This window comes from Pseudophryne corroboree, chromosome 5, assembly GCF_028390025.1.
Source record: "Pseudophryne corroboree isolate aPseCor3 chromosome 5, aPseCor3.hap2, whole genome shotgun sequence".
Lineage (NCBI taxonomy): Eukaryota > Metazoa > Chordata > Amphibia > Anura > Myobatrachidae > Pseudophryne > Pseudophryne corroboree.
This window is the reverse complement of record NC_086448.1, coordinates 389,756,489-389,780,935: the sequence shown is the minus strand read 5'-3', so window position 1 is coordinate 389,780,935 and position 24,447 is coordinate 389,756,489. Positions and strand designations below refer to the sequence as shown.

The window sequence follows — 24,447 nt, the reverse complement described above, 5'->3', positions numbered from 1 at the left end:
GGGTGGACAACTGGGAGGCGGACTTCCTCAGCAGGCACGGCCTGCATCCGGGAGAGTGGGCACTTCATCAAGAAGTCTTCGCACAGATCACGGATCGTTGGGGACTGCCTCAAATCGACATGATGGCATCCCGTCTCAACAAGAAGCTAAAGCGGTATTGCGCCAGGTCAAGGGACCCTCAGACGGTAGCGGTAGACGCTCTGGTGACACCTTGGGTGTTCAGATCGGTCTATGTGTTTCCTCCTCTTCCTCTCATACCCAAGGTGTTGAGAATAATAAGAAGAAGCAGGGTCAGAACAATGGGGGTCATTCCGAGTTGTTCGCTCGTTATTTTTTTTCTGCAACGGAGCGATTAGTCGCTAATGCGCATGCGCAATGTCCGCAGTGCGACTGCGCCAAGTAAATTTGCTATGCAGTTAGGTATTTTACTCACTGCATTACGAGGTGTTTTCTTCGTTCTGGTGATCGTAATGTGATTCACAGGAAGTGGGTGTTTCTGGGCGGAAACTGGTCGTTTTATGGGCGTGTGCGAAAAAACGCTATCGTTTCTGGGAAAAACGCAGGAGTGGCTGGAGATACGGGGGAGTGTCTGGGTGACGTCAAACCAGGAACGACAAGCACTGAACTGATCGCAGATGCCGAGTAAGTGTGGAGCTACTCAGAAACTGCTTAGAAGTGTCTATTCGCAATTTTGCTAATCTTTCATTCGCAATTTTGAGAAGCTAAGATTCACTCCCAGTAGGCGGCGGCTTAGCGTGTGCAATACTGCTAAAAGCAGCTTGCGAGCGAACAACTCGGAATGAGGGCCAATACTCATTGTTCCGGATTGACCACGGAGGACTTGGTATCCGGAGCTGCAAGAGTTGCTCGCAGGGGATCCGTGGCCTCTTCCTCTAAGGCAGGACCTGCTGCGGCAGGGGCCCTGTCTGTTCCAAGACTTTCCGCGGCTGCGTTTGACGGCATGGCGGTTGAACGCCGGATCCTAGCGGAAAAAGGGATTCCGGAGGAAGTCATTCCTACCCTGATCAAGGCTAGGAAAGACGTGACGTTAAAACATTATCACCGTATATTGCGGAAATATGTTTCTTGGTGTGAGGCCAGAGCTGCTCCTACGGAGGAGTTCCATTTGGGCCGTCTACTTCACTTCCTTCAAACAGGAGTGACTTTGGGCCTCAAATTAGGGTCCATAAAGGTCCAGATTTCGGCCTTTATCTATATTCTTTCAAAGAGAATTGGCCTCTATTCCTGAAGTACAGACCTTTGTGATGGGGGTGCTGCATATTCAGCCTCCCTTTGTGCCTCCGGTGGCGCCTTGGGATCTTAACGTGGTGTTACGTTTCCTCAAGTCACCTTGGTTTGAACCACTCAAAACTGTGGAGTTGAAATACCTCACGTGGAAGGTGGTCATTTTGTTGGCATTAGCTTCGGCAAGACGTGTTTCCGAATTAGCGGCTTTATCACATAAAAACCCATACTTTGGTTTTTCACGTGGATAGGGCAGAGTTGAGGACTCGCCCTCACTTTCTGCCAAAAGTGGTCTCATCTTTTCATGTGAACCAACCTATTGTCGTGCCTGTGGCTACACGGGACTTGTAGGATTCCGAGTACCTGGATGTAGTCAGGGCTTTGAAGATTTATGTGACCAGAACGGCTAGAATCAGGAAGACTGAAGCTTTGTTCGTTCTGTATGCGGCCAACAAGGTTGGCGCTCCTGCTTCAAAGCAGACTATTGCTCGCTGGATCTGTAACACGATTCAGCAGGCGCATTGTACGGCAGGATTGCCGTTACCAAAATCGGTTAAGGCCCACTCCACTAGGAAAGTGGGCTCTTCTTGGGCGGCTGCCCAAGGGGTCTCGGCATTACGGTTGTGCCGAGCAGCTACTTGGTCGGGGACAAACACCTTTGCAAAGTTCTATAAGTTTGATACCCTGGCTGAGGAGGAACTCCTGTTTGCTCAATCGGTGCTGCAGAGTCATCTGCACTCTCCCGCCCATTTGGGAGCTTTGGTATAATCCCCATGGTCCTTACGGAGTCCCAGCATCCTCAAGGACGTTAGAGAAAATAAGATTTTACTTACCGGTAAATCTAGTTCTCGTAGTCCGTAGAGGATGCTGGGCGCCCATCCCAAGTGCGGACTTCTTCTGCAAGACTTGAATATAGTTATTGCTTACATAAGGGTTATGTTATAGTTTTTTGGTTGAACCGTGGCTATGTTATTGTTCATACTGTTAACTGGGTAAGTTTATCACAAGTTATATGGTGTGATTGGTGTGGCTGGTATGGATATCACCCTTAGATTTACAAAAATCCTTCCTCGTACTGTCCATCTCCTCTGGGCACAATTTCCCTAACTGAGGTCTGGAGGAGGGGCATAGAGGAAGGAGCCAGTGCACACCCAGAGTCCAAAGCTTTCTTAGAGTGCCCTATCTCCTGCGGAGCCAGTCTATTCCCCATGGTCCTTACGCAGTCCCAGCATCCTCTACGGACTACAAGAAATAGATTTACCGGTAAGTAAAATCTTATTTTTGTGACCATAAAGTAGTCTGTAGTAGTAAAGAGGAGAATGTATAAAAGTTACTGTAATTTTGTGATTTTTTTTTTTTTTTAGAGCTCATTTCGGGTAAATTCAGCTAGCAGGTATAATGTTGTCAAGACCATTTGGTGCTGCGTAATTTATAATGTGTGGTAAAATTGGCAAGTGTTATTTCCTAGATCATCTAGATCAGCATTGTCAAAGCAGTATTTACAAATGTGTCTTCATATATCATTGCTGCAGTCGCGGCAAACAGACCCTTTCTGCGCACCAGGTCACATGAGACTCTTTTAGCGCTGGGTGTCTCTTACAGACAAAGCATCTTAGACACAAAACAATGCTGCTGAGGCGCTCAAGGAAATTGTGCTAATTAATTTGAAATGTGACACTTATATCTATGTGTTACTGAGTCTCTGAATCTATATATAAAGTGTTACAATGTAGCAGCCGCAGCTTTTCTCTATACGAGTTCCATTGTACTCACTATATACAGACTCATTAACACACAGTATACAAGCGTCATATATCAAATTAATCAGCAGTGTCTCCTGGTGCGCAGTGGTGTAACTACAAATTAGGCCCACGCCCAGAAAGTTTCGGGCACCGCCAGCCTACCTCCCTTCCCATGGTACCTGCTCATTAACCGTTGATTTCCCCTCATTCCCTCACTCAGTGAAAAACGTCCTGCTCTCGTAGTCAGTGGTCCTGCTCGTTATTCTCCTCCAGCTGCTGCCATCGCAGGTCAGCGGTGCTATCATGCCTTCCCCCATTAAAAATGTCCCTCCCAAAATGGCCTCCACCTCCTCTAGCATCCTCAATAACTGTCTCCTCTGAGGTGGAAGACATTTTGGGAGGAACATTTTCAATGGGGGCAGGCATGACTTTACCGCAGACTCCTGGTCCATTCAGTGGCGTAGCAATAGCCCCTGCAGACCACCATCGCCTTCAAGCCACAGCAGGGTCTGCTGGGGCTAATGCTATGCAGCTTTTGGTTCTAGTCACATTGCAGGGTGACTCATTTTCACCAAAAAATTAGCCCAAGGCTAGCAATGTTGCGCGGACCTGGCAGCTCACTCATGCCAGGCATCTGCGGCTAGATGTATGAAAACACATCTGTATGTTATACATTATAAACTGGTAGTATTCTCTCTACATGCACCCCCCTCCCCAACCCTTTGCATTGCATCACAACATGGTTTGTCCAGGTGCAGATACGTCAAGCCCATTGGGTCTGATTGAAATATTTGCTAACTGTAATACAATTGTTACTTAATAGAAGAAGAATGGAAACTTTCCTATTTGATTTTACTTAATGTATTACTACAGTGGTTCCCAAACTTGTGTGCCGTGACACCCTGGGTCTAGGGTGACTTTGGACACTTGCAAGGGTTTCTTGGATTGGTGGTCCAGGACTAATTCAAATTATTTATGGTCAATGTAATAGGTAAAACTAGAGCTGGTGGCTGCCAATCCTAAAATACGTGGACAGAAACTGAAAGAATAACATAAAGATGTGTTCTCAATACGCCATGCACCACAAGGCGTAAATCAGCAGTTCCTGGACAGCTCTGCTAACATCGTTTTTTTTTTTTTTTGACTAAAATGCTTCTTATTCACATTCCTATGCAAATAGGACGCACAAGCAGCTCATGCTGATTAAAAAAATATTCAGAATGTCTATATTCTTTGTGTGACTGCAGTAGTATCTTCCAGGAAAACACTGTAACGTAGCATTTTGTGTGCAGATACAGCCACAGTCACACACAGCATATAGACATTCTGCATGTCATTTTAATCAGCATAAGCTACTTGTACATCCTATTCACATAGCAACGCAAATCAGACATATTTTAAAGAGACGCATATAAAGACACTTGGCACTGCTGAGGGAAGTATGTTTAACGTGACTGCAGGTAGGATGAAGGAGGACACATCTGTATAAACACAATTTACTTCTTTTTATATATTTTTTTCAAAATTTCTCAATAAGAATTTTTTAGCCTAGTGGTGCCGTGAAAAAATTCTGATACTCTAGAGCACAGGTTCTCAAACTCTGTCCTCAGGACCCCACACAGTGCATGTTTTGCAGGTCTCCTCACAGAATCACAAGTGAAATAATTAGTTCCACCTGTGGACCTTTTAAAATGTGTCAGTGAGTAATTAATACACCTGTGCACCTGCTGGGTTACCTGCCAAACGTGCACTGTGTGGTCCCACAAGGACCAAGTTTGAGAACCTCTGCTCTAGAGCACCGTGATTCAAAAAAGTTTGAAAACCATTGAATTACCAAACTATCAGTACTAAGTACTTTTTCTTTTGTATTCAGGAGTGGATCTTCTCTGTGATAGAGATGTGGATATGGCAACACGAGTGCAAGATTTGCTTGAATTTCTTCATGAGAAACAGCAAGATTTGGATGTATCCGCTGAGCAGCACCGCAAACACCTAGAACAGTGTGTGCAGCTCCGCCATCTTCAAGCTGAAGTGAAACAGGTATAGCATGGCCTTAATAAGTATATTCAGAGTAACATTACACAGTACAGACCTTTTTACTTAAAGCCAATGACTTAAGGCTACTAATCTAAATAATCAAAATCTTTATCCCCATGCTCTTTCTCTCATTTCTGGGATTACTTCAGTGTAAACCTTTTATAAGCCATTCTCTTTCTGTGCCAGCCTCCTTTGGCATATCTCAAAGTCCTACTAACCTTTTGCGGTACACAGTTTCAGTCAGCTTACAGTTACCAGATGATGTAGCAGAGGATTGAACATTTCAAAGGTGGCGAGTCTCCAGGAGAGGTGCTAGATGCACTCTATTAGAGATTGTATCTAGCAAAAGAGCCAGACATAGGAAAGGGGGTTTATTTTTTAAATGTTTGTTAATATTTATTAATACTGAAATTAAGATACAAAAGATCTGTAATTAAGTGTATACATACCATACACTTACCAATTCTTAGTCACACTACCAACCAGGGTTATAAATAAGTCCACCCAGCTTTCTCTGGACACTATTGGGTATTGAATGCACACAGTATGGTGGGGTTACCAAGTCAGTGCAGTGATGATGTGGGCAAGGCCATAGCTCTGGTTTGCAGCAGCAATCAATAGGGAGATTCTATCTTATTTTTAGACCATCTTTTTTGCCCTAGGATGAGAATCTGTTAAGGACTATAACCTTCAATTCCTCCTCCTCCTCCTCGTCCTAAAAAATTAAGGAGGAGTTTTGAGTGACTTGAATCCTATGGTTTTATTGTGGCTAATTTGGCTATTTGGAAAAGCTGCACAAATCCAGCCAATGCGCACAGACTTTCTGCATATGTGCACTTCCTGTTCCCTTAGAGCTGTGTTTTTCAACCACTGTGCCGTGGCACACTAGTGTGCCCTGAGCAGTCTCCAGGTGTGCCGCCATAGAAGCAGAGCCAGGCTCATCAGTGTTTTGCCGCTACTGAGGCCCTAGAATGATCAATACTGGTGGCTTTAGTGGTTGCAGAGCCAGTTCTAATTTTGGGCCCAGGCAGTGTTGGGCTCTTCTGCATTTCTCAGATGTGGCTCAGGCGTTGCCTATGGAGAAGCTGTGACATGACATCCTAGGACATGCCAAGTTCAAAGTGCCGCCGCGCCGCTCCCCGCCGCCGCACACTCCGCGCTGGGGACAGACAAGCTGCCCCAGCGCGGCCCCCTGTTAGGGACAGCAGCATGGATGTGCCCACAGGGCACATCCTTACATTTCCCCCCCCCTCTTTCCTTTGTAGTCCCTACAAAGTTCCTCACGACGTCCATCGTCCGCGGGTCAGGGAATTCCAAGGTCCTTCCGGCGAGGGTGCATTCGGGGGCCCAGCCTGGACCAGCTGTGACCCCACATCCTTCCTCCTCCAGCTCCGGGTTCCTCTTACGGCCTGACCTCCATCGGCGGATCCTCTGGGGGAGTGGCATCTCCTCACGGTCGCTTGACGCTGGCCACCAAAGGGAATCTTCCTCCACGGGGACAACAGTCACCCACTCTTGGCCTCTGATATTGTCTGTGGCTTCGTCCCTGTCTTCCGGGTGTGGTATCGACCACCACCCAACAGCGGAATCCTCCGGGGCATCCGTTTCCTCCCGGGTAACAGCCACCACATGTCGAATTTCCTCGTGGGGCATCTCCAAAGGTCCTGTGTCTTCCTCTGGAACGGGTCCTCCCACGGCATCACAGTCCTGTCCCCGTACGTTGGTCCATCTCGACACTCCTGGCAGGTACTCTTGCTCCAGGACTATCTCCTCCTCTTCACGGAGGGCATTCAACTGGGAGCATGACTCCACCCGATCCTGCCAGTCTCTCTCGTCGGCGCTTCCGATGCCAGAGTCGTCCTCCATCTGTTCTTGGAGGGATTCGTCGGCGGACAGCTCACCGTAGTCCGAGTCTTCTTCCGATATCTGGACTGGGGTATTTCCCTCCTCAGCGTACTTAGTCTTTTCCGCTGGCACCTCTGTTTCCTCAGCGTACTCCTTCGCTTCCGCTGGATCCTTTTCTTCCTCAGCGTACTCCTGCGCTTCCGCTGGCATCTCTTGGTACCCAGGACACTCCTGTTCCGCACGTCCTGGCCGGGGACGGGTCCATCGTGGGGAGATTCCGGACGTCTCAGTCACTGGGTCTTCACGCTTTTCTTGACAGCGTGGCCTCTTCACCTCCCAGTCGTCCACCTCCGCCTCATGCGGGAAAGGATCCTGCCTTACTGGGGTCACTTTCTTGGGACAAAGTAGGTCCGCGGCATCTTCCCAAGGGCACTCACTGGCCGCATGTCCTGGTCGCCGACACTTCCAACAAGGGAGGGCCACTGCCACCTTCTCCAAGACAGGTTCCTGGTCCACCTCCTTCACTGGGGAATCTTCACCCGTTGGTTCCGGCTCAGAGGAAATGGGCACCTGCGAATTAACTTCAAGCAAGGCCTTCCGCTCCATTTCCCTGGTTTCCTCCTCCCATCTCTGGGCGCGACCATCCGCAATCATCCGGTCTTCATTCCACGGACAATCGGGAAGCGCATGTCCTCTCGCCTCGCAGAGCGCACACACAGGCTCTGCAGCCACCCGGTCCCAAAGCTGCTGACGAGATTCCGTCAGCTGCTTCACCGTGGCCTCGTAGTCCGTCCTGTCTTCCGTCCATGGACATTCCAGGAGCCGATGTCGGGGATCTCCACAGCTTTCACACCGGGAATCAACCTCGTCTTCGCTCAACTCTTCGTCCCAAGGACAACTGTTGTGCTCATGCCCGTAGTTTCCGCAGAGCAAACACCAGGACTCGTTCTTCGCTTGGCCCTTCTGACGTCTTCGGTCCGCTTCCTGGACCACCTTCTTTGGGGACGTCTCTCGCCAAGTACACTCGTCGGCAAAGTGACCTGTTTGCCGACATTTCTTGCAGGGCGTCACAGCGGCCTTCTTGCGCCCCTTCTCCCGGCGCTCTTCTTTTTCACGCTGGACCGACCGCTGCACCATCTTCAGGATGTCTGCCCCAGACACCGTCACCCAGTCGCTCTGGTCCGCACACGTCCGGGGGTGAGTCTTCTTCGGAGCCATCCGCAGGGAGGTCTTCTTGGTGGCGTTCCACATCGTGTCCGTGATCCGGTCTCTTTGATCCTGCCGACTACGCCAAGTGTGAGAGGTTGGTTGGACTGCGGTGCGTGTGGTGGTGCCTGCTGCCGTGCAGGTGTAGACTCGGTACTCACCAGGCGCCGCTCTCTCTCACCTTCAGGTACCGGAACCTTCAACGGACCTGGAATTCTTCAGTCTGATCCGGACACGGCGATTCCCTCTTGGAGCTGACCGTCGACCGAGCTGAGGAGAGAATGGTCTACATTAAAGGGGGTATCGACCCTGCTTCCGGTGGAACAGGGGATACCCCAGGGGTGGCTGCGACCTTCACCGGCTGGGTGAATGGTCATCACCGGCACAAAGCCTCAGCTACCCAGCTTTCACACACTCGCGCTTTCGCACGTAGTGTGATGAAAGGGATTCTCACGTCCGTGAGCAATCCTAACTCCGGCGCTCGGGGACAAACAAGGGACAGACGTACACGGATGCTACTCACCGTCACAAGTCTTGCACTCCGATCTTCTCCACTTACAGGTCCCTGTAAGGAGGCAAAGAGAAACAGCCGTGCAGGGCCTAACTCTGACCTAGTGTCACACCCTATACTATCTACAACAGCAGAGCCCTCAAACTAGCTCTGTGGGTGTGGTGCAACACAACTATGCACAACTGGTAGCATTTTTTTTCTTGAAACATTCTTGAGCCAGTGCTGAGATTTATTTTTCGACAATGCTGATGATTGTTATAAATGTGTTGCATTCACCTAGTATATTTGATTGTCATAAATTTCTAAAGCATTTGAACTTTCCTTACGATAATAGGATTTTTGGTTACTTACTGTTTGATCCTTTTCTCTGAATCAGGCTTTGGGACACTGGATCATGGGGTTGCTTTTGGGTGAGCAGGTGCTGGCACTTAACTAATGTACCTTTAAGATATTAACTCCTCCCCCTGCAACTAGACAGAAGGCCAGTACAACAAAAAAGCCCTGCAAGGAGAAGCAGTAACCCAGTGAAACTGTTGGAACAACAATAAAACAGAACAGTAGGGGAAATACAGGCAAAAATAAAATGCCGCACAAATGAGCATGAGGGAGGGAATGCAGTGTCCCTCAGCCTGATTCAGAGAAAAGGATCCAATGGTAAGTAACCAAGAATCATATATTCTTTCACATTAAGTCTGGGGGACACTGGACCATGGGACATTTAACAGCTTACCTCTCGGCAGGAGAACGCTTAGGCTGCTGGACCAGAGGACAAGTATGCCCATAGTGGGCATCACCCTAGCCAACAACATGGAAATGGTAAAACGTGTGGGCAGAGTACCAAGTAGCTACGTGACAGACCTATTCAGCCGAAGACCCCTGCCAAGCTGCCCAGGAGATTGCCACTGTCCATGAAGGATGTGCCAACACCCAGTATGGTGCCATTTATCCTACACTAGAATATGTCAGAGGTATGACCGAGGTAATCCAATATACAATAGTTTTCTTTGTAGCCAGAATTACGTTTCTGGACGTAGTAAAGTGCAAACAGAAAATCTGTGCAGTGGACGGAGGAAGTTTTGTGCAAGTAGATCTGTAGAGCTCAGACTATGTCCAAGAGAGCCAGATCATCCCTGACCTGGGAAGATGTCGACTGAGAAAATAACCAAAATACTTATTTCCTGGTTGAGGTGGAAAGCTGAAACAACATTCAGTTGAAACCTGTGAACCGTACGGAGATCCAGTCTATTGTAATTGAAAATGAGATATGGTGGCCGGCAAGTCAAAACACCCAGCTTGGAAACATTCTGAACCAAGGCAATTACTATAAGGGAAACCGGTTTCCAAATAACAAACTAAAGGTCCATTGAGCCTTTACCCACATGAGCACCAGAGGCAACTTTGTGATCAGGGGAAAAAGATAAGTTAGCCTGAGGTTCTATGGAGTTGTCATGCCATCACATAAAACCGGGGAATCCTGAAGTTGTCACGAGAGGCCATGAGGTCTACCTCCAGAAGACTGCACTTCCAGACTACTGTAGGAAGAACTCTTCATGGAGTGACCACTCCCCCAGGAAAAATGTGGTTCTGCTGAGGAAGTCTTGCCTCCCAATTTTTCACACCCGGTATGAACACTACCGAGATCACCGAAACATTCTATGCCAATAGCCCTGTGCTCTTGGTACCGCCTTGATGATTTTCATACGCTGTGGTATTGTCCGAACTGAATGCTCACCGGCCGACTGGCGAGGACGGCCTGGGCCCCCAAAGGAGTTAGACAGATAGCTTGAAGATCGAGCATATCGATTGGCGTAGCCACCTCTGTTAGTGACCAAAGACCTTGGAGGTGAGGATGTATTGTAACAGTCCCCTAAACAAGAAGACTCATGTACATAGTCACAGCGACCCATGCTGGGGCGAACAAGGATTGTGTCTGAAGCAGATGATCGTAAACCAGCCACTGATGGAGGGACAGGGTGTGAAGTTGAGACAAGAGGGTCTCTGTGCACTCTGTCCAAGTCTGGAGACTCTCCCACTGGCATTTTTACAATTGGAACCTGGCGTACTGAATGGTCTCAAAGGTGGAGACCAACAGCTTCATGCACAGCAATATTGATGTATGAGGTGCCGCCAGAACAGCCACCGGGGGATCCACCTTGGGAGACAGTTCCAGCGTAGTCACATAATTTGCCAGAAGAAGATAGAGAGGCAATTTAGTGATGGACAGAAAACGTTTGCATTTTTCATGCCTGCTCGATAAGATCCGAAAGATCTGAGGAAGCAGGGAAAGTGAGAACCGCATTGCTCTAATGCTTAAAAAGGTGTACCACCTCCGTTGAGGAACCCAGATACAAGCAGTCCAGGGACTGCCGTACTGCCATAACGAGGTCCCCAATGCCGCACTCTGAGGAAGAATCCAAATCCTCACCCTCCGGAGGGACAACCCCATCTGCAGTCTCGCCCTCCAAAACATCTGCCTAAAGATGGAAGACACTGTATGCCTCGCCCAAGGAGATCCTAAATTTTTTTTCAAAATAAATAGTCCCCATTTTAAAACCAATCATCATATGCTTCATGGTACACTGCCAAGGACAATCCGGTACTGGATGAGAATCTGCCACAACCAAAGGAAGGAAAGGAAGCCCCTGCGCAGGAGAAACAGTCGTGGCCAAGCCTGAAGCTGATCTTTTCGCTGGAGCACCAGTAACTGCACCATATCAGCCACGGCAGACACAGCCTTTCCTGATGCCTGTGCTGTACTGGGCCCCATCAGACAGTCCACACACAATGCCCCTTAGTCCTACAGCCCACATTGTAGTTTATCCTGTCACTGAGCACAAGTAGAAAATAATGCCATCATAGCGCCCTTGGACTTAACACCCTTTGACTTGTCCGCCATGTATCCCTTGCTCTGTGCAGTGCTGAGAATAAGAACCCTTTCAAAGCTATCGGGCAGTGGGAAAAAAACAGGTTCACCGAGGCACTGCAAGGAGATAAAGCAAGAGAGTTCTTAGCCTTCCATGGGCAACAACACCCCCAAATTGCAGAGGAGAGGAATTGATGCTGCCAGTGTGTGTCCCTTCAGGTTCCAGATCCACACAGCATTGTCCATTCAGCCACCAGCCTGCACACAGCAGGATGGAGACCAGTCAGATAAGCTGCGACTCCTCCACCCAGAGCGTTCACTATCCTGTATCTAGGGTGCTTCCCTTCTAGCTGGGGGAAAACCCTGGAACTGCCCCCGGACAATCTGGTGAGGTGGTCAACCATCCAGGACCAGAGTAATGCCCCTGCACCCTCTAAAAATGTGAGGGCGTCCCCCACTCCCTGAGCACCAGGCGATCTTTATTAAAAGACCATAGTGCACAGCAGAGAGCGACCCGCCGATCAGCACCCCCTCTCGTCTGCCTTTTCCCTTGCATCACATCTGTCTAACAGTAAGGTAGCCCCCTGCTCCCTGCTGTACTGAGCCTCCACTACCATAAAATAAAAAAGTAAAAATAGCAAAGAAAACGCTACCTAAAACTGGTTGGCCAGCAGCCCCCGCAAGCGTACCTAACTCCGGGCATGTAACAGACACTGGCCTTCTTGGGATTGCAGGGAGAAGATCATAGTTACATTAAAAAGACAATTGTCCATCGAGTTCAACCTGTTTTTGGTCTCCTATGCAGTTTTATTTTAGGACTAGTTATTTTTATGTTTGGACTAGTTATATTAACTATAATGCGTGACTACGCACCATAACCCTGAATATCTTTTTCCAATAGGAATTTATCTAACCCATTCTTAAAGGTGTAAACTGAGTCCGCCGTTACTACTCTTTCAGGCAGGGAATTCCAAACATGTATTTTCCTTGCTGTGAAAAAACCTTTTTGCCTCAATGTGCGGAAATACTCCTCTCCTCTAACCTAAGCGAGTGACCACGTGTCCTCTGTACTGATCTTATTGAAAACAGGTCCTTCGCAAGCTCTGTGTATTGACCCCTTATATATTTGTAGATGTTGATCATGTCCCCTCTTAGTCTCCTCTTTTCCAATGTAAACATGCCTAGCCTTGCAAGCCTTTCCTCATATTCCAGCGTCTTCATGCCCTTAATTAGTTTGGTCGCCCGCCTCTGAACCTTTTCTAGGTCCAGGATATCCTTTTTGTAATATGGTGCTCAAAATTGCACACAATATTCAATGTGGCCTCACTAGTGATTTATATAATTGGAGTATAATACTCTCGTCCCTTGCATCAATTCCCCGTTTTATGCATGCTAATAACTTAATAGCCTTCTTTGCTGCACTCTTACTTTGGGTACTACTGCTTCATTTGTTATCTATGTGAACCCCTAAATCTTTTTCCAGTACAGAATCCCCTAATATTACCCCATTTAGTATGTAGGTGTTATTTTTGGTCTTACCACCACAGTGCATTACCTTACACTTGTCTGTTTTGAATCTCATTCTCCATTTTGCTGCCCATGCTTCCAGTTTTAATTAAGTCGTTCTGAAGAGTCTCGGCATCCCCCTCCGTATTTATAACCTTACACATTTTGGTATCGTCTGCGAAAATTGACACCATGCTCTCTAGACCTACCGTTAGGTTGTTGATGAAAATGTTGAACAAAAGTGGTCCAAGTACAGACCCTTGTGGCACACCACTTAGCACTTTAGTCCAATTTGAAAATGATCCATTGACCACAACACGCTGTTCCCTATTATCTAACCAATTACTGACCCAAGTGCATATTGTGCTCCCTAGCCCTATTTCTTGTAGCTTATAGATAAGTCACGTGTGTGGTACTGTGTCAAAAGCTTTGGCAAAGTCTTTTAAGATTAAATCCACCTGCTTACCCTGATCAACGTTCGCACTTACTGTTTCATAAAAGCCAAGTAAGTTGGTTTGACATGATCTGTCATTCACAAGTCCATGTTGGTTCCTTTTAATGACCTTATTAGCTTCAAGGAACTTTGGAATACTGTCCCTTAGAATACCTGCCAATACTTTCCCCACTATAGATGAAAGACTAACTGGTCTATAATTACCCGGTTCAGCTTTGCTCCTCTTTATGAATATCGGCACTACCTCCGCTGTACGCCAGTCTTTGGGAACCATACCCGATTTAACTGAATCCATGAAGATCAAAAATAGTGGTCTTGCTAGTTCAGCATGCAGCTCCATAAGAACCCTCGGGTGAATTCCATCGGGACCAGGTGACTTATTAATCTTTAACTTTTTTTAATCGGTCACAGACTACCTCCTCACATAAATAAGCTTTTAGCAGTGGGACATTATCTTTGTTGAGATTTTGTGTTGGACCCAGCATTTGGTCCTCTCTGGTAAATACAGTTGAAAAAAACTTGTTTAGTTTGTTTTCTATAACTTTATCATTTTTGATTGACTCCCATCTTGTCCTTTAAAGGGCCCATACTCTACTTCTTTAGTCTCTTGCTGTTGATATACTTAAAAAAAAAAAAAATGTGGATTCACTTTGCTTTCCTTTGCTACTAGTTTTTCAGTTTCTACTTTAGCTGCTCTTATTCCTTTTTTGCATATTTTGTTACAAACCTAATAGTGCTGAAATGACTCGGCATCACCCTCAGATTTGTATTTTTTAAATGCTCTTCTTTTTTTGTCCATTAATTCCTTTATATTTTTGTTAAACCACATTGGTTTGGGATTTTCATTCCTTTTTTTGCTCCTTGTGGGAATAAATTTACGAGTATTTTTAATTAGCAGTGATTTTAATAATCCCATTTCTCTTTTGTATTTTTTTCTTGAAACAGAATTTCCTATTTAATGTCCCTTAACGCTTCCTTCATCATGTCAAAGTTGGCTTTACTAAAGTTCAGAGTCCTAGTTGAGCCAGTATAGGACTGCTTATGAAAACTGATATTGAATGTGAATATATTGTGGTCGCTGTTTCTTATGGGCTCCCCTACTTCAATATTTGATACCAATTCCCCATTGTTAATTAATACCAGGTCTAAGATTGCCTTGTACCTAGTTGGTTCCTCGATTAATTGAATTAATTATTATTTAGCGTGTTTAAAAACATATTGCCCCTAGCAGTATCACATGAATTGATTTTCCAGTTTATCTCGGGATAGTTAAAGTCCCCCATCACTACTATGTCTCCTACTCCTGCTGCTCTTTCAATTTGATTCAGTAACAATTTCTCATCAGACACATTAATACCAGGCGGCCTGTAGCATAACCCCAATAATAACTTCTTTATTCCTTTACCCACCGAATGCAATTTCTACCCATAATGTCTCAATAGTATTTACAGTCCCCTCTTGGATATCTTCCCTTATAACAGGTTTTAGAAACGGCTTTACGTAAAGACATACCCCTCCACCCCATTTATTTAGTCTGTCTCTCCTGTACAGCGTATAACCTTCTAGATTGACTGTCCAATCGTGAGATTTGTCCCACCAAGTTTCAGTAATGCCTATAATATCATTTCTCTGACGTCCTAGTGGATGCTGGGAACTCCGTAAGGACCATGGGGAATAGCGGCTCCGCAGGAGACTGGGCACAACTAAGAAAGATTTAGGACTACCTGGTGTGCACTGGCTCCTCCCTCTATGCCCCTCCTCCAGACCTCAGTTAGAATTTTGTGCCCGGCCGAGCTGGATGCACACTAGGGGCTCTCCTGAGCTCCTAGAAAAGAAAGTATATTTTAGGTTTTTTATTTTCAGTGAGATCTGCTGGCAACAGACTCACTGCTACGAGGGACTTAGGGGAGAGAAGCGAACCTACCTGCTTGCAGCTAGCTTGGGCTTCTTAGGCTACTGGACACCATTAGCTCCAGAGGGATCGAACACAGGCCCAGCCTCGGTCGTCCGGTCCCGGAGCCGCGCCGCCATCCCCCTTGCAGAGCCAGAAGCAAGAAGAACGTCCAGGATATCGGCGGCAGAAGACTCCGGTCTTCATTAAGGTAGAGCACAGCACTGCAGCTGTGCGCCATTGCTCCCTCTGCACGCCACATACTCCGGTCACTGATGGGTTCAGGGCGCTGAGGGGGGGGGGGGGGCGCCCTGGGTAGCAATTAGAGTACCTTAAAAGTGGCAAATCACACATAATATAGCCTAATAAGCTATATATGTGTAAAATACCCCTGCCACATTATTATTATAAGAGCGGGAGAAGCCCGCTGAAAAAGGGGCGGGGCTATCTCCCTCAGCACACTGGCGCCATTTTCCCTCACAGCTCCGCTGGAAGGACGCTCCCCAGGCTCTCCCCTGCAGTTTCCAGACTACATAGGGTAAAAAAGAGAGGGGGGGCACTAAATTTAGGCGCAATCTGTGTAATATCAGCAGCTATAGGGGAAAAATCACTGTGGGTAGTGTGAATCCCTGTATTATATAGCGCTCTGGTGTGTGCTGGCATACTCTCTCTCTGTCTCCCCAAAGGACTTTGTGGGGTCCTGTCCTCAGTCAGAGCATTCCCTGTGTGTGTGCGGTGTGTCGGTACGGCTGTGTCAACATGTTGGATGAGGAGTCTTATGTGGAGGCGGAGCAGATGCCGATAAATGTGATGTCACCCCCTGCGGGGTCGACACCTGAGTGGATGGACATGTGGAAGGAATTACGCGACAGTGTCAACTCCTTACATAAAAGGTTTGACGACATAGCAGATGTGGGACAGCCGGCTTCTCAGCCCGTGCCTGCCCAGGCGTCTCAAAAGCCATCAGGAGACCTAAAACGCCCACTACCTCAGATGGCAGACACAGATGTCGACACGGATACTGACTCCAGTGTCGACGACGAAGAGACTAGGGTACATTCCAATAGAGCCACCCGTTACATGATTACGGCAATGAAAAATGTGTTGCACATTTCTGATATTACCCCAGGTACCACAAAAAAGGGTATTATGTTTGGGGAGAGAAAGCTTCCAGTGGTTTTTCCCCCATCTGATGAATTAAATGAAGTGTGTGAAGAAGCGTGGGTTTCCCCCGATAAGAAACTGGTAATTTCTAAAAGGTTACTAATGGCGTACCCTTTCCCGCCAGAGGATAGGTCACGTTGGGAGACATCCCCTAGGGTGGATAAAGCGCTCACACGTCTGTCAAAGAAGGTGGCACTACCGTCTCCGGATACGGCCGCCCTAAAGGAGCCTGCAGATAGAAAGCAGGAGGCTATCCTGAAGTCTGTATATACACACTCAGGCATTATGCTGAGACCAGCTATTGCTTCAGCATGGATGTGCAGTGCTGCAGCTGCGTGGTCAGATTCCCTGTCAGATAACATTGATACCTTAGACAGGGACACTTTATTGCTAACCATAGAGCATATTAAAGACGCAGTCTTATACATGAGAGATGCACAGAGGGATATTTGCCGGCTGGCATCTAAAATTAACGCAATGTCCATTTCTGCCAGGAGAGGCTTGTGGACTCGGCAGTGGACAGGTGATGCTGATTCTAAAAGGCACATGGAAGTTTTGCCTTACAAGGGTGAGGAGTTGTTTGGGGATGGTCTCTGGGACCTCGTTTCCACAGCTACAGCTGGGAAATCAACATTTTTACCCCATGTTCCCTCACAGCCAAAGAAAGCACCGTATTATCAGGTACAGTCCTTTCGGCCCCAGAAAGGCAAGCGGGTTAAAGGCGCGTCCTTTCTGCCCAGAGGCAGAGGTAGAGGGAAAAAGCTGCAGCATACAGCCAGTTCCCAGGAACAAAAGTCCTCCCCTGCTTCCTCTAAGTCCACCGCATGACGCTGGGGCTCCACAGGCGGAGCCAGGTACGGTGGGGGCCCGTCTCAAGAACTTCAGCGACCAGTGGGCTCGCTCACGGGTGGATCCCTGGATTCTACTGGTAGTATCTCAGGGGTACAAGCTGGAGTTCGAGACGTCTCCCCCTCACCGTTTCCTCAAATCTGCTTTGCCGACAGCTCCCTCGGACAGGGAGGCAGTGCTGGAGGCAATTCACAAGCTGTATTCGCAGCAGGTGATAGTCAAGGTACCCCTCCTTCAACAGGGACGGGGTTACTATTCCACAATGTTTGTGGTACCGAAACCGGACGGTTCGGTGAGACCCATCTTAAATTTAAAATCCTTGAACACTTATATACGAAGGTTCAAGTTCAAAATGGAATCGCTCAGGGCGGTTATTGCAAGCCTGGACGAAGGGGATTACATGGTATCACTGGACATCAAGGATGCTTACCTGCATGTCCCCATTTACCCCCCTCACCAGGAGTACCTCAGATTTGTGGTACAGGACTGTCATTACCAATTCCATACGTTGCCGTTTGGTCTGTCCACGGCACCGAGGGTATTTACCAAGGTAATGGCAGAGATGATGATACTCCTTCGAAGGAAGGGAGTTATAATTATCCCGTACTTGGACGATCTCCTTATCAAGGCGAGGTCCAGGGAACAGTTGTTGATCGGAGTAGCACTAGCTCGGGCAGTGCTACAACAGCACGGCTGGATCCTGAACATTCCGAAGTCGCAGCTGGTTCCTACAACGCGTCTACTGTTCCTGGGGATGGTTCTCGACACAGAAAAGAAAAAAGTGTTTCTCCCGGAGGAGAAGGCCAAGGAGTTGTGATCTCTAGTCAGAGACCTCCTAAAACCAAAACAGGTGTCGGTGCACCACTGCACGCGAGTCCTGGGAAAGATGGTGGCTTCTTACGAAGCAATTCCATTCGGAAGATTCCATGCAAGGATCTTTCAGTGGGATCTGTTGGACAAGTGGTCCGGATCGCATCTTCAGATGCATCGGCTGATAACCCTGTCTCCAAGGGCCAGGGTGTCGCTGCTGTGGTGGCTGCAGAGTGCTCATCTTCTAGAGGGCCGCAGATTCGGCATACAGGACTGGGTCCTGGTGACCGCGGATGCCAGCCTTCGAGGTTGGGGGGCAGTCACACAGGGAAGAAACTTCCAAGGACTATGGTCATGTCAGGAGATTTCCCTACACATAAATATTCTGGAACTAAGGGCCATTTACAATGCCCTAAGTCAGGCAGGAACCCCTGCTTCAACACCAGCCGGTGCTGATCCAGTCAGACAACATCACGGCGGTCGCCCATGTAAACCGACAGGGCGGCACAAGAAGCAGGATGGCGATGGCAGAAGCCACAAGGATTCTCCGATTGGCGGAAAATCATGTGTTAGCACTGTCAGCAGTGTTCATTCCCGGAGTGGACACCTGGGAAGCAGACTTTCTCAGCAGACACGACCTCCACCCGGGAGAGTGGGGACTTCATCCAGAAGTCTTCCAAATGATTGTACACCATTGGTAAAGGCCACAGGTGGACATGATGGCGTCCAGCCTCAACAAAAAGCTAAAAAGATATTGCGCCAGGTCAAGGGACCCTCAGGCGATAGCTGTGGACGCTCTGGTAACATGGTGTATGTGTTCCCTCCACTGCCTCTCATACCCAAGATACTGAGAATAATAAGAAGGAGAGGAGTAAGAACTATACTCGTGGTTCCGGATTGGCCAAGAAGATCTTGGTACCCAGAACTTCAAGAAATGATCTCAGAGGACCCATGACCTCTGCCGCTCAGACAGGACCTGCTGCAGCAGGGGCCCTGTCTGTTCCAAGACTTACCGCGGCTGCGTTTGACGGCATGGCGGTTGAACACCGGATCCTAAAGGAAAAGGGTATTCCGGAGGAAGTCATTCCTACGCTGATTAAGGCTAGGAAAGATGTGACCGCAAAACATTATCACCGCATATGGCGAAAATATGTTGCTTGGTGTGAGGCCAGGAAGGCCCCAACGGAGGAATTTCAACTGGGTCAATTTCTGCACTTCCTTCAGTCAGGAGTGACTATGGGCCTAAAATTGGGTTCCATTAAGGTCCAGATTTCGGCTCTGTCCATTTTCTTCCAAAAAGAACTGGCTTCACTGCCTAAAGTTCAGACTTTTGTTAAGGGAGTGCTGCATATTCAGCCCCCGTTTGTGCCTCCAGTGGCACCGTGGGATCTCAACGTGGTGTTGGATTTCCTGAAGTCGCATTGGTTTGAGCCACTTTAATCCGTGGAGCTAAAATACCTCACGTGGAAAGTGGTCATGCTGTTGGCCTTGGCGTCGGCCAGGCGTGTATCAGTATTGGCGGCTTTGTCATGCAAAAGCACTTAACTGATTTTTCATTTGGATAGGGCGGAATTGAGGACTCGTTCCCAATTCCTTCCTAAGGTGGTATCAGCTTTTCATGTGAACCAACCTATTGTGGTGCCTGCGGCTACTCGGGACTTGGAGGACTTCAAGTTGCTGGACGTAGTCAGGGCTCTGAAAATATATGTTTCCAGGACGGCTGGAGTCAGGAAAACTGACTCGCTATTTATCCTGTATGCACCCAACAAGCTGGGTGCTCCTGCTTCTAAGCAGACTATTGCTCGCTGGATCTGTAGCACGATTCAACTTGCACATTCTGCGGCTGGACTGCCGCATCCTAAATCTGTAAAAGCCCATTCCACGAGGAAAGAGGGCTCTTCTTGGGCGGCTGCCTGAGGGGTCTCGGCTTTACAACTTTGCCGAGCTGCTACTTGGTCGGGTTCAAACACTTTTGCAAGATTCTACAAGTTTGATACCCTGGCTGAGGAGGACCTTGAGTTCTCTCATTCGGTGCTGCAGAGTCATCCGCACTCTCCCGCCCGTTTGGGAGCTTTGGTATAATCCCCATGGTCCTTACGGAGTTCCCAGCATCCACTAGGACGTCAGAGAAAATAAGATTTTACTCACCGGTAAATATATTTCTCGTAGTCCGTAGTGGATGCTGGGCGCCCATCCCAAGTGCGGATTGTCTGCAATACTTGTATATAGTTATTGCCTAACTAAAGGGTTATTGTTATGAGCCATCTGTTCGTGAGGCTCAGTTGTTATTCATACTGTTAACTGGGTATAGTATCACGAGTTGTACGGTGTGATTGGTGTGGCTGGTATGAGTCTTACCCGGGATTCCAAATCCTTTCCTTATTGTGTCAGCTCTTCCGGGCACAGTTTCCTAACTGAGGTCTGGAGGAGGGGCATAGAGGGAGGAGCCAGTGCACACCAGGTAGTCCTAAATCTTTCTTAGTTGTGCCCAGTCTCCTGCGGAGCCCGCTATTCCCCATGGTCCTTACGGAGTTCCCAGCATCCACTACGGACTACGAGAAATAGATTTACCGGTGAGTAAAATCTTATTATTCCTTGCTTGCTGCGAGGATTTTTGGTTACCCCCTTTTTACCTGTAAGGCTTCTAGCATTTACATACATACAGTTGAGATATGTATTTCCCCTTGTGGTAGGGACATCATACTTCTTATGCAGCAAAGTTGACCTGTAATCGTCATTGATTGCTGTTATTTATAAACCCTTTTTAGTTCCCATGTTACTACCCTTGCTGTCTGCTCTATTCCTCCCCCATATTCCTCCCTCCCCCGTTTTGTTCGCTAACGCCACCCCTGCTATTCTTACTGAATGACCCGTAATTTCTTGCTAAACCCTCCCCCCAGGCACCTAGTTTAACATCTCCTCCAACCTTCTAACCATCCTTCCTCCCAGCACCGCTGCCCCCTCCTCATTCAGGTGCAATCCATCACGACAAAAAAGATGGCGCCTGACTGAGAAGTCCGCCCAGTGTTCTAGGAACACAAACCCTTCTTTCCTGCACCAATCCCTTAGCCACACATTTACCTCCCTAATCTCCCTCTGTCTCCCTTGACTAGCGCGTGGCACGGGTAATCTTTTGGAGAATATTACCTTAGATGTCCTTGCCTTAAGTTTCTTGCCTATGTCCCTATAGTCTTTCTTAAGGACATCCCACCTTCCACTAACTTTGTCGTTGGTGCCAACGTGCACCAAGACTGCCGGTCATTCCCAGCCCCTCCCAACAAGCTATCTACCCGGTCCGCGATGTGCCGCACCCGGGAGACAACAGACCGTACAGCGATCACGGTCCCGGTAGCAGATTGCCCTATCTGTCTTCAAAATAATGTAATCCCCTACCACCACAATCTGACTAGGTACCTTACTAACTTTTATCCCAACTGCACCAGAGGGGACCGCTCCTCTGGTTGCTAGATGGAACAGTCTCCTCCGGCACTGTCATTTCCTCACTAACATCCTCCAATTCCTCGTCCAGTCGTGCAAATTTATTCGGGTTTGATAGTTTAAAGATGTAGAGCCTCCCCCTCTTTTTTTTCCTTCTAACTGTGACCCAGCTTACTGCCTGGTCATCCTCATCTACCAATGACCACTCCTGCAACTCCTCCACCGTTCTATCTAAACTTCACTCGAGATTGTGAATCTCCCTCAGTCGTGTAACGGTTTGCTCTAGATGATTTACCTGGGCTTCCAGGGCAACCATTCGCACACACCTCGTGCAGATGTACTCACACTGCGACGGTTGCTCCAGGTGCGTATACATCTTGCACGGCATGCACTGAGTGAAATCCCCAATCACAGCCCCCCCATATTTTTCTATGGTCTAACTCCCTGTTACTCCAAGAAGAAATAGAGAAGCTAAACAATCTAGGCAAAACACTCACTATACAATAATGAAGTTGGGCTTATACTTATCTATCCTTTGCGTCCTCTAATCCTTTGCTTTTTATGCAGCAGTGGTCACCAGTTCCTCCAGTGGCAGCAGCAGCACTGCAGCAGACTCCGTCCCCTTCCGTCCTTTCCTCTGATGTCTGCAGCAGCAGTCTTCCTTGCCCCCTTGTGCAGCTCACCAGTGGATTCAGACCCCACAGGCCGGTTATGGGGTCCCTGGTAGTACCTGCTGGCAGCAGCAGTAGGCTCTTTCCCCACCGGCAGCGTTTCTGGGTAGTACCTAGTATGCTCAAATACAAAATAGAACAAAAACAGAGACAGAAACAAAGGCAGCCCTATACCCTCAGAATATCTGAGACACACACACACACACACACACACACACACACACACAATCTCAGCCCTTCATACACACACACACACACACACACACACACACACACACACACGCGCGCACACACTAATTTCAGCCCCTACTCACACACAACTCAGCCCCTCACACACGCAAAATCACAGCCGCTTGCAGCCTCACCAGAGACTTAATCTGCCTCACACAGGCAACAGCAGCTCAGCTCAGCAATGTTCCCCCTCGCCGGCGCACACTCCGTCCCCCCCTCCGGTGCCCAGTTCCTGGTCTGGGCCTAATTGGTCCCCCAGCCTTGATGTCAGAGAAATAATACTTAGAAGCTCTACAGTTTCTTAAATGTGTAATTTTTTTATTTTTTATTAGTATTTATGTCTTATATGTGTGTTAGAATTATGTATGTTTGATCTTTTACTCACCTGGGTAATTGAAATGTTTATCAGTTATAGTTACTACTGATTTTCATCTCTTATAAGTCTTAACATCTTTCTATTTTAAGGTACTGGGTTGGATCAGAAATGGGGAATCTATGTTAAATGCTGGTCTCATTACAGCCAGTTCACTGCAGGAGGCAGAACAACTACAGCGGGAACATGAGCAATTTCAGCACGCAATAGAGGTAAGTGTAATTTCCGGCCCGCACAAACTGGCTATTCTATTTACCAAGTAAACATTAAAATTAATTACAGCTGCCCATAGCTTGTATTTTAGGTTTGTCAACACCTTTGCTGAATGAAAAATAAACATTAGTGGCATAGTAAACAGCCAACAGAAAAGCCATAATGTAAAGTTTATTAGCGGATAGTGTCTATCAATGTTGCGATGAGAAGGTGAAGCAATCTGAGCCACTTTGCAGCCAGGTTTTTTTTAGTTGTGCCTTAATGCATTAAGAAAAAGAGAAAAAAAAAAACACTGTATGAAGTTATGGTGTTAGTTGTTTTGTAAAATTATGCATCTGGTCTGAGTGGAGAGAGAACAGCTAGGTTCCCTTTCCCATTATAGAATGTATGCTGAATTTGCCCACATAGCAGGTAAATCATCCACTTACTGTACCTCTAAGATTACAGTAGTTGTAAATATTTCTTCATTGGAGGGTCTCAGAGAAGCCATGTTTAGAGTATTGTAAAAGCAGGAAACAATATAAGAGCAGAATCAGGATTACCAAGAATTAGCTGTATGTTAGGAGACCATGAATGTCTGTTATTTTAAATTACATCTTTTTCCAAACTTTATTTAGAAGGTGTTACAATTTAGTTTTACAGTATCATTAGGTATTTGTGCAGGTCACTTACAGATATAGGAGTACCTCCCCAGTCTCCCTGTTAAACCAGTAGCGTATAAAAACCTAAAAAACTAAAACCTGAATAACACTGCAAATTTGTAATACCCAAATCTGCCTACTTTAATTTTTAATAGGCTTGTTAATTGTTTTAGTCTAATTAGTCTATTAGATTATTAATAAGCATTTTCATGTAATAATTTGACCAAGATTCTCATATGCAGAACGTGCACCACATTTATATTATTTCTCTAACGTCCTAGTGGATGCTGGGGACTCCATAAGGACCATGAGGAATAGACGGGCTCCGCAGGAGACTGGGCACTCTAAAGAAAGATTTAGTACTACCTGGTGTGCACTGGCTCCTCCCTCTATGCTCCTCCTCCAGACCTCAGTTAGAATCTGTGCCCGGACAGAGCTGGGTGCTTTTAGTGAGCTCTCCTGAGCTTGCTAGAAAATAAAGTATTTTAGTTAGGTTTTTTTATTTTCAGAGAGCTTCTGCTGGCAACAGACTCTCTGCTACGTGGGACTGAGGGGAGAGAAGCAAACCTACTAACTGCGGCTAGGTTGTGCTTCTTAGGCTACTGGACACCATTAGCTCCAGAGGGATCGAACACAGGACCTGACCTTGTCGTCCGTTCCCGGAGCCACGCCGCCGCCCCCCTCGCAGAGCCAGAAGCCGGCGGGTTGAAGCAAGAAGACGTCAAAATCGGCAGCAGAAGACTCCTGTCTTCATACG

At 47.5% G+C, this 24,447-nt stretch overlaps 1 protein-coding gene across 2 annotated transcripts in view; it reads left to right on the top strand.

Moving 5' to 3' along the window:
* Positions 1 to 24,447, top strand: part of TRIO (trio Rho guanine nucleotide exchange factor) — a 1,426,902-nt gene that overhangs the window by 641,734 nt on the left and 760,721 nt on the right. For both annotated transcript variants that reach the window (XM_063922713.1, XM_063922714.1), the window contains exons 15-16: positions 4,861 to 5,027; positions 22,929 to 23,048. In XM_063922713.1, coding sequence (XP_063778783.1) covers positions 4,861 to 5,027; positions 22,929 to 23,048 — 287 coding nt within the window. The remainder of the gene's footprint in view (positions 1 to 4,860; positions 5,028 to 22,928; positions 23,049 to 24,447) is intronic.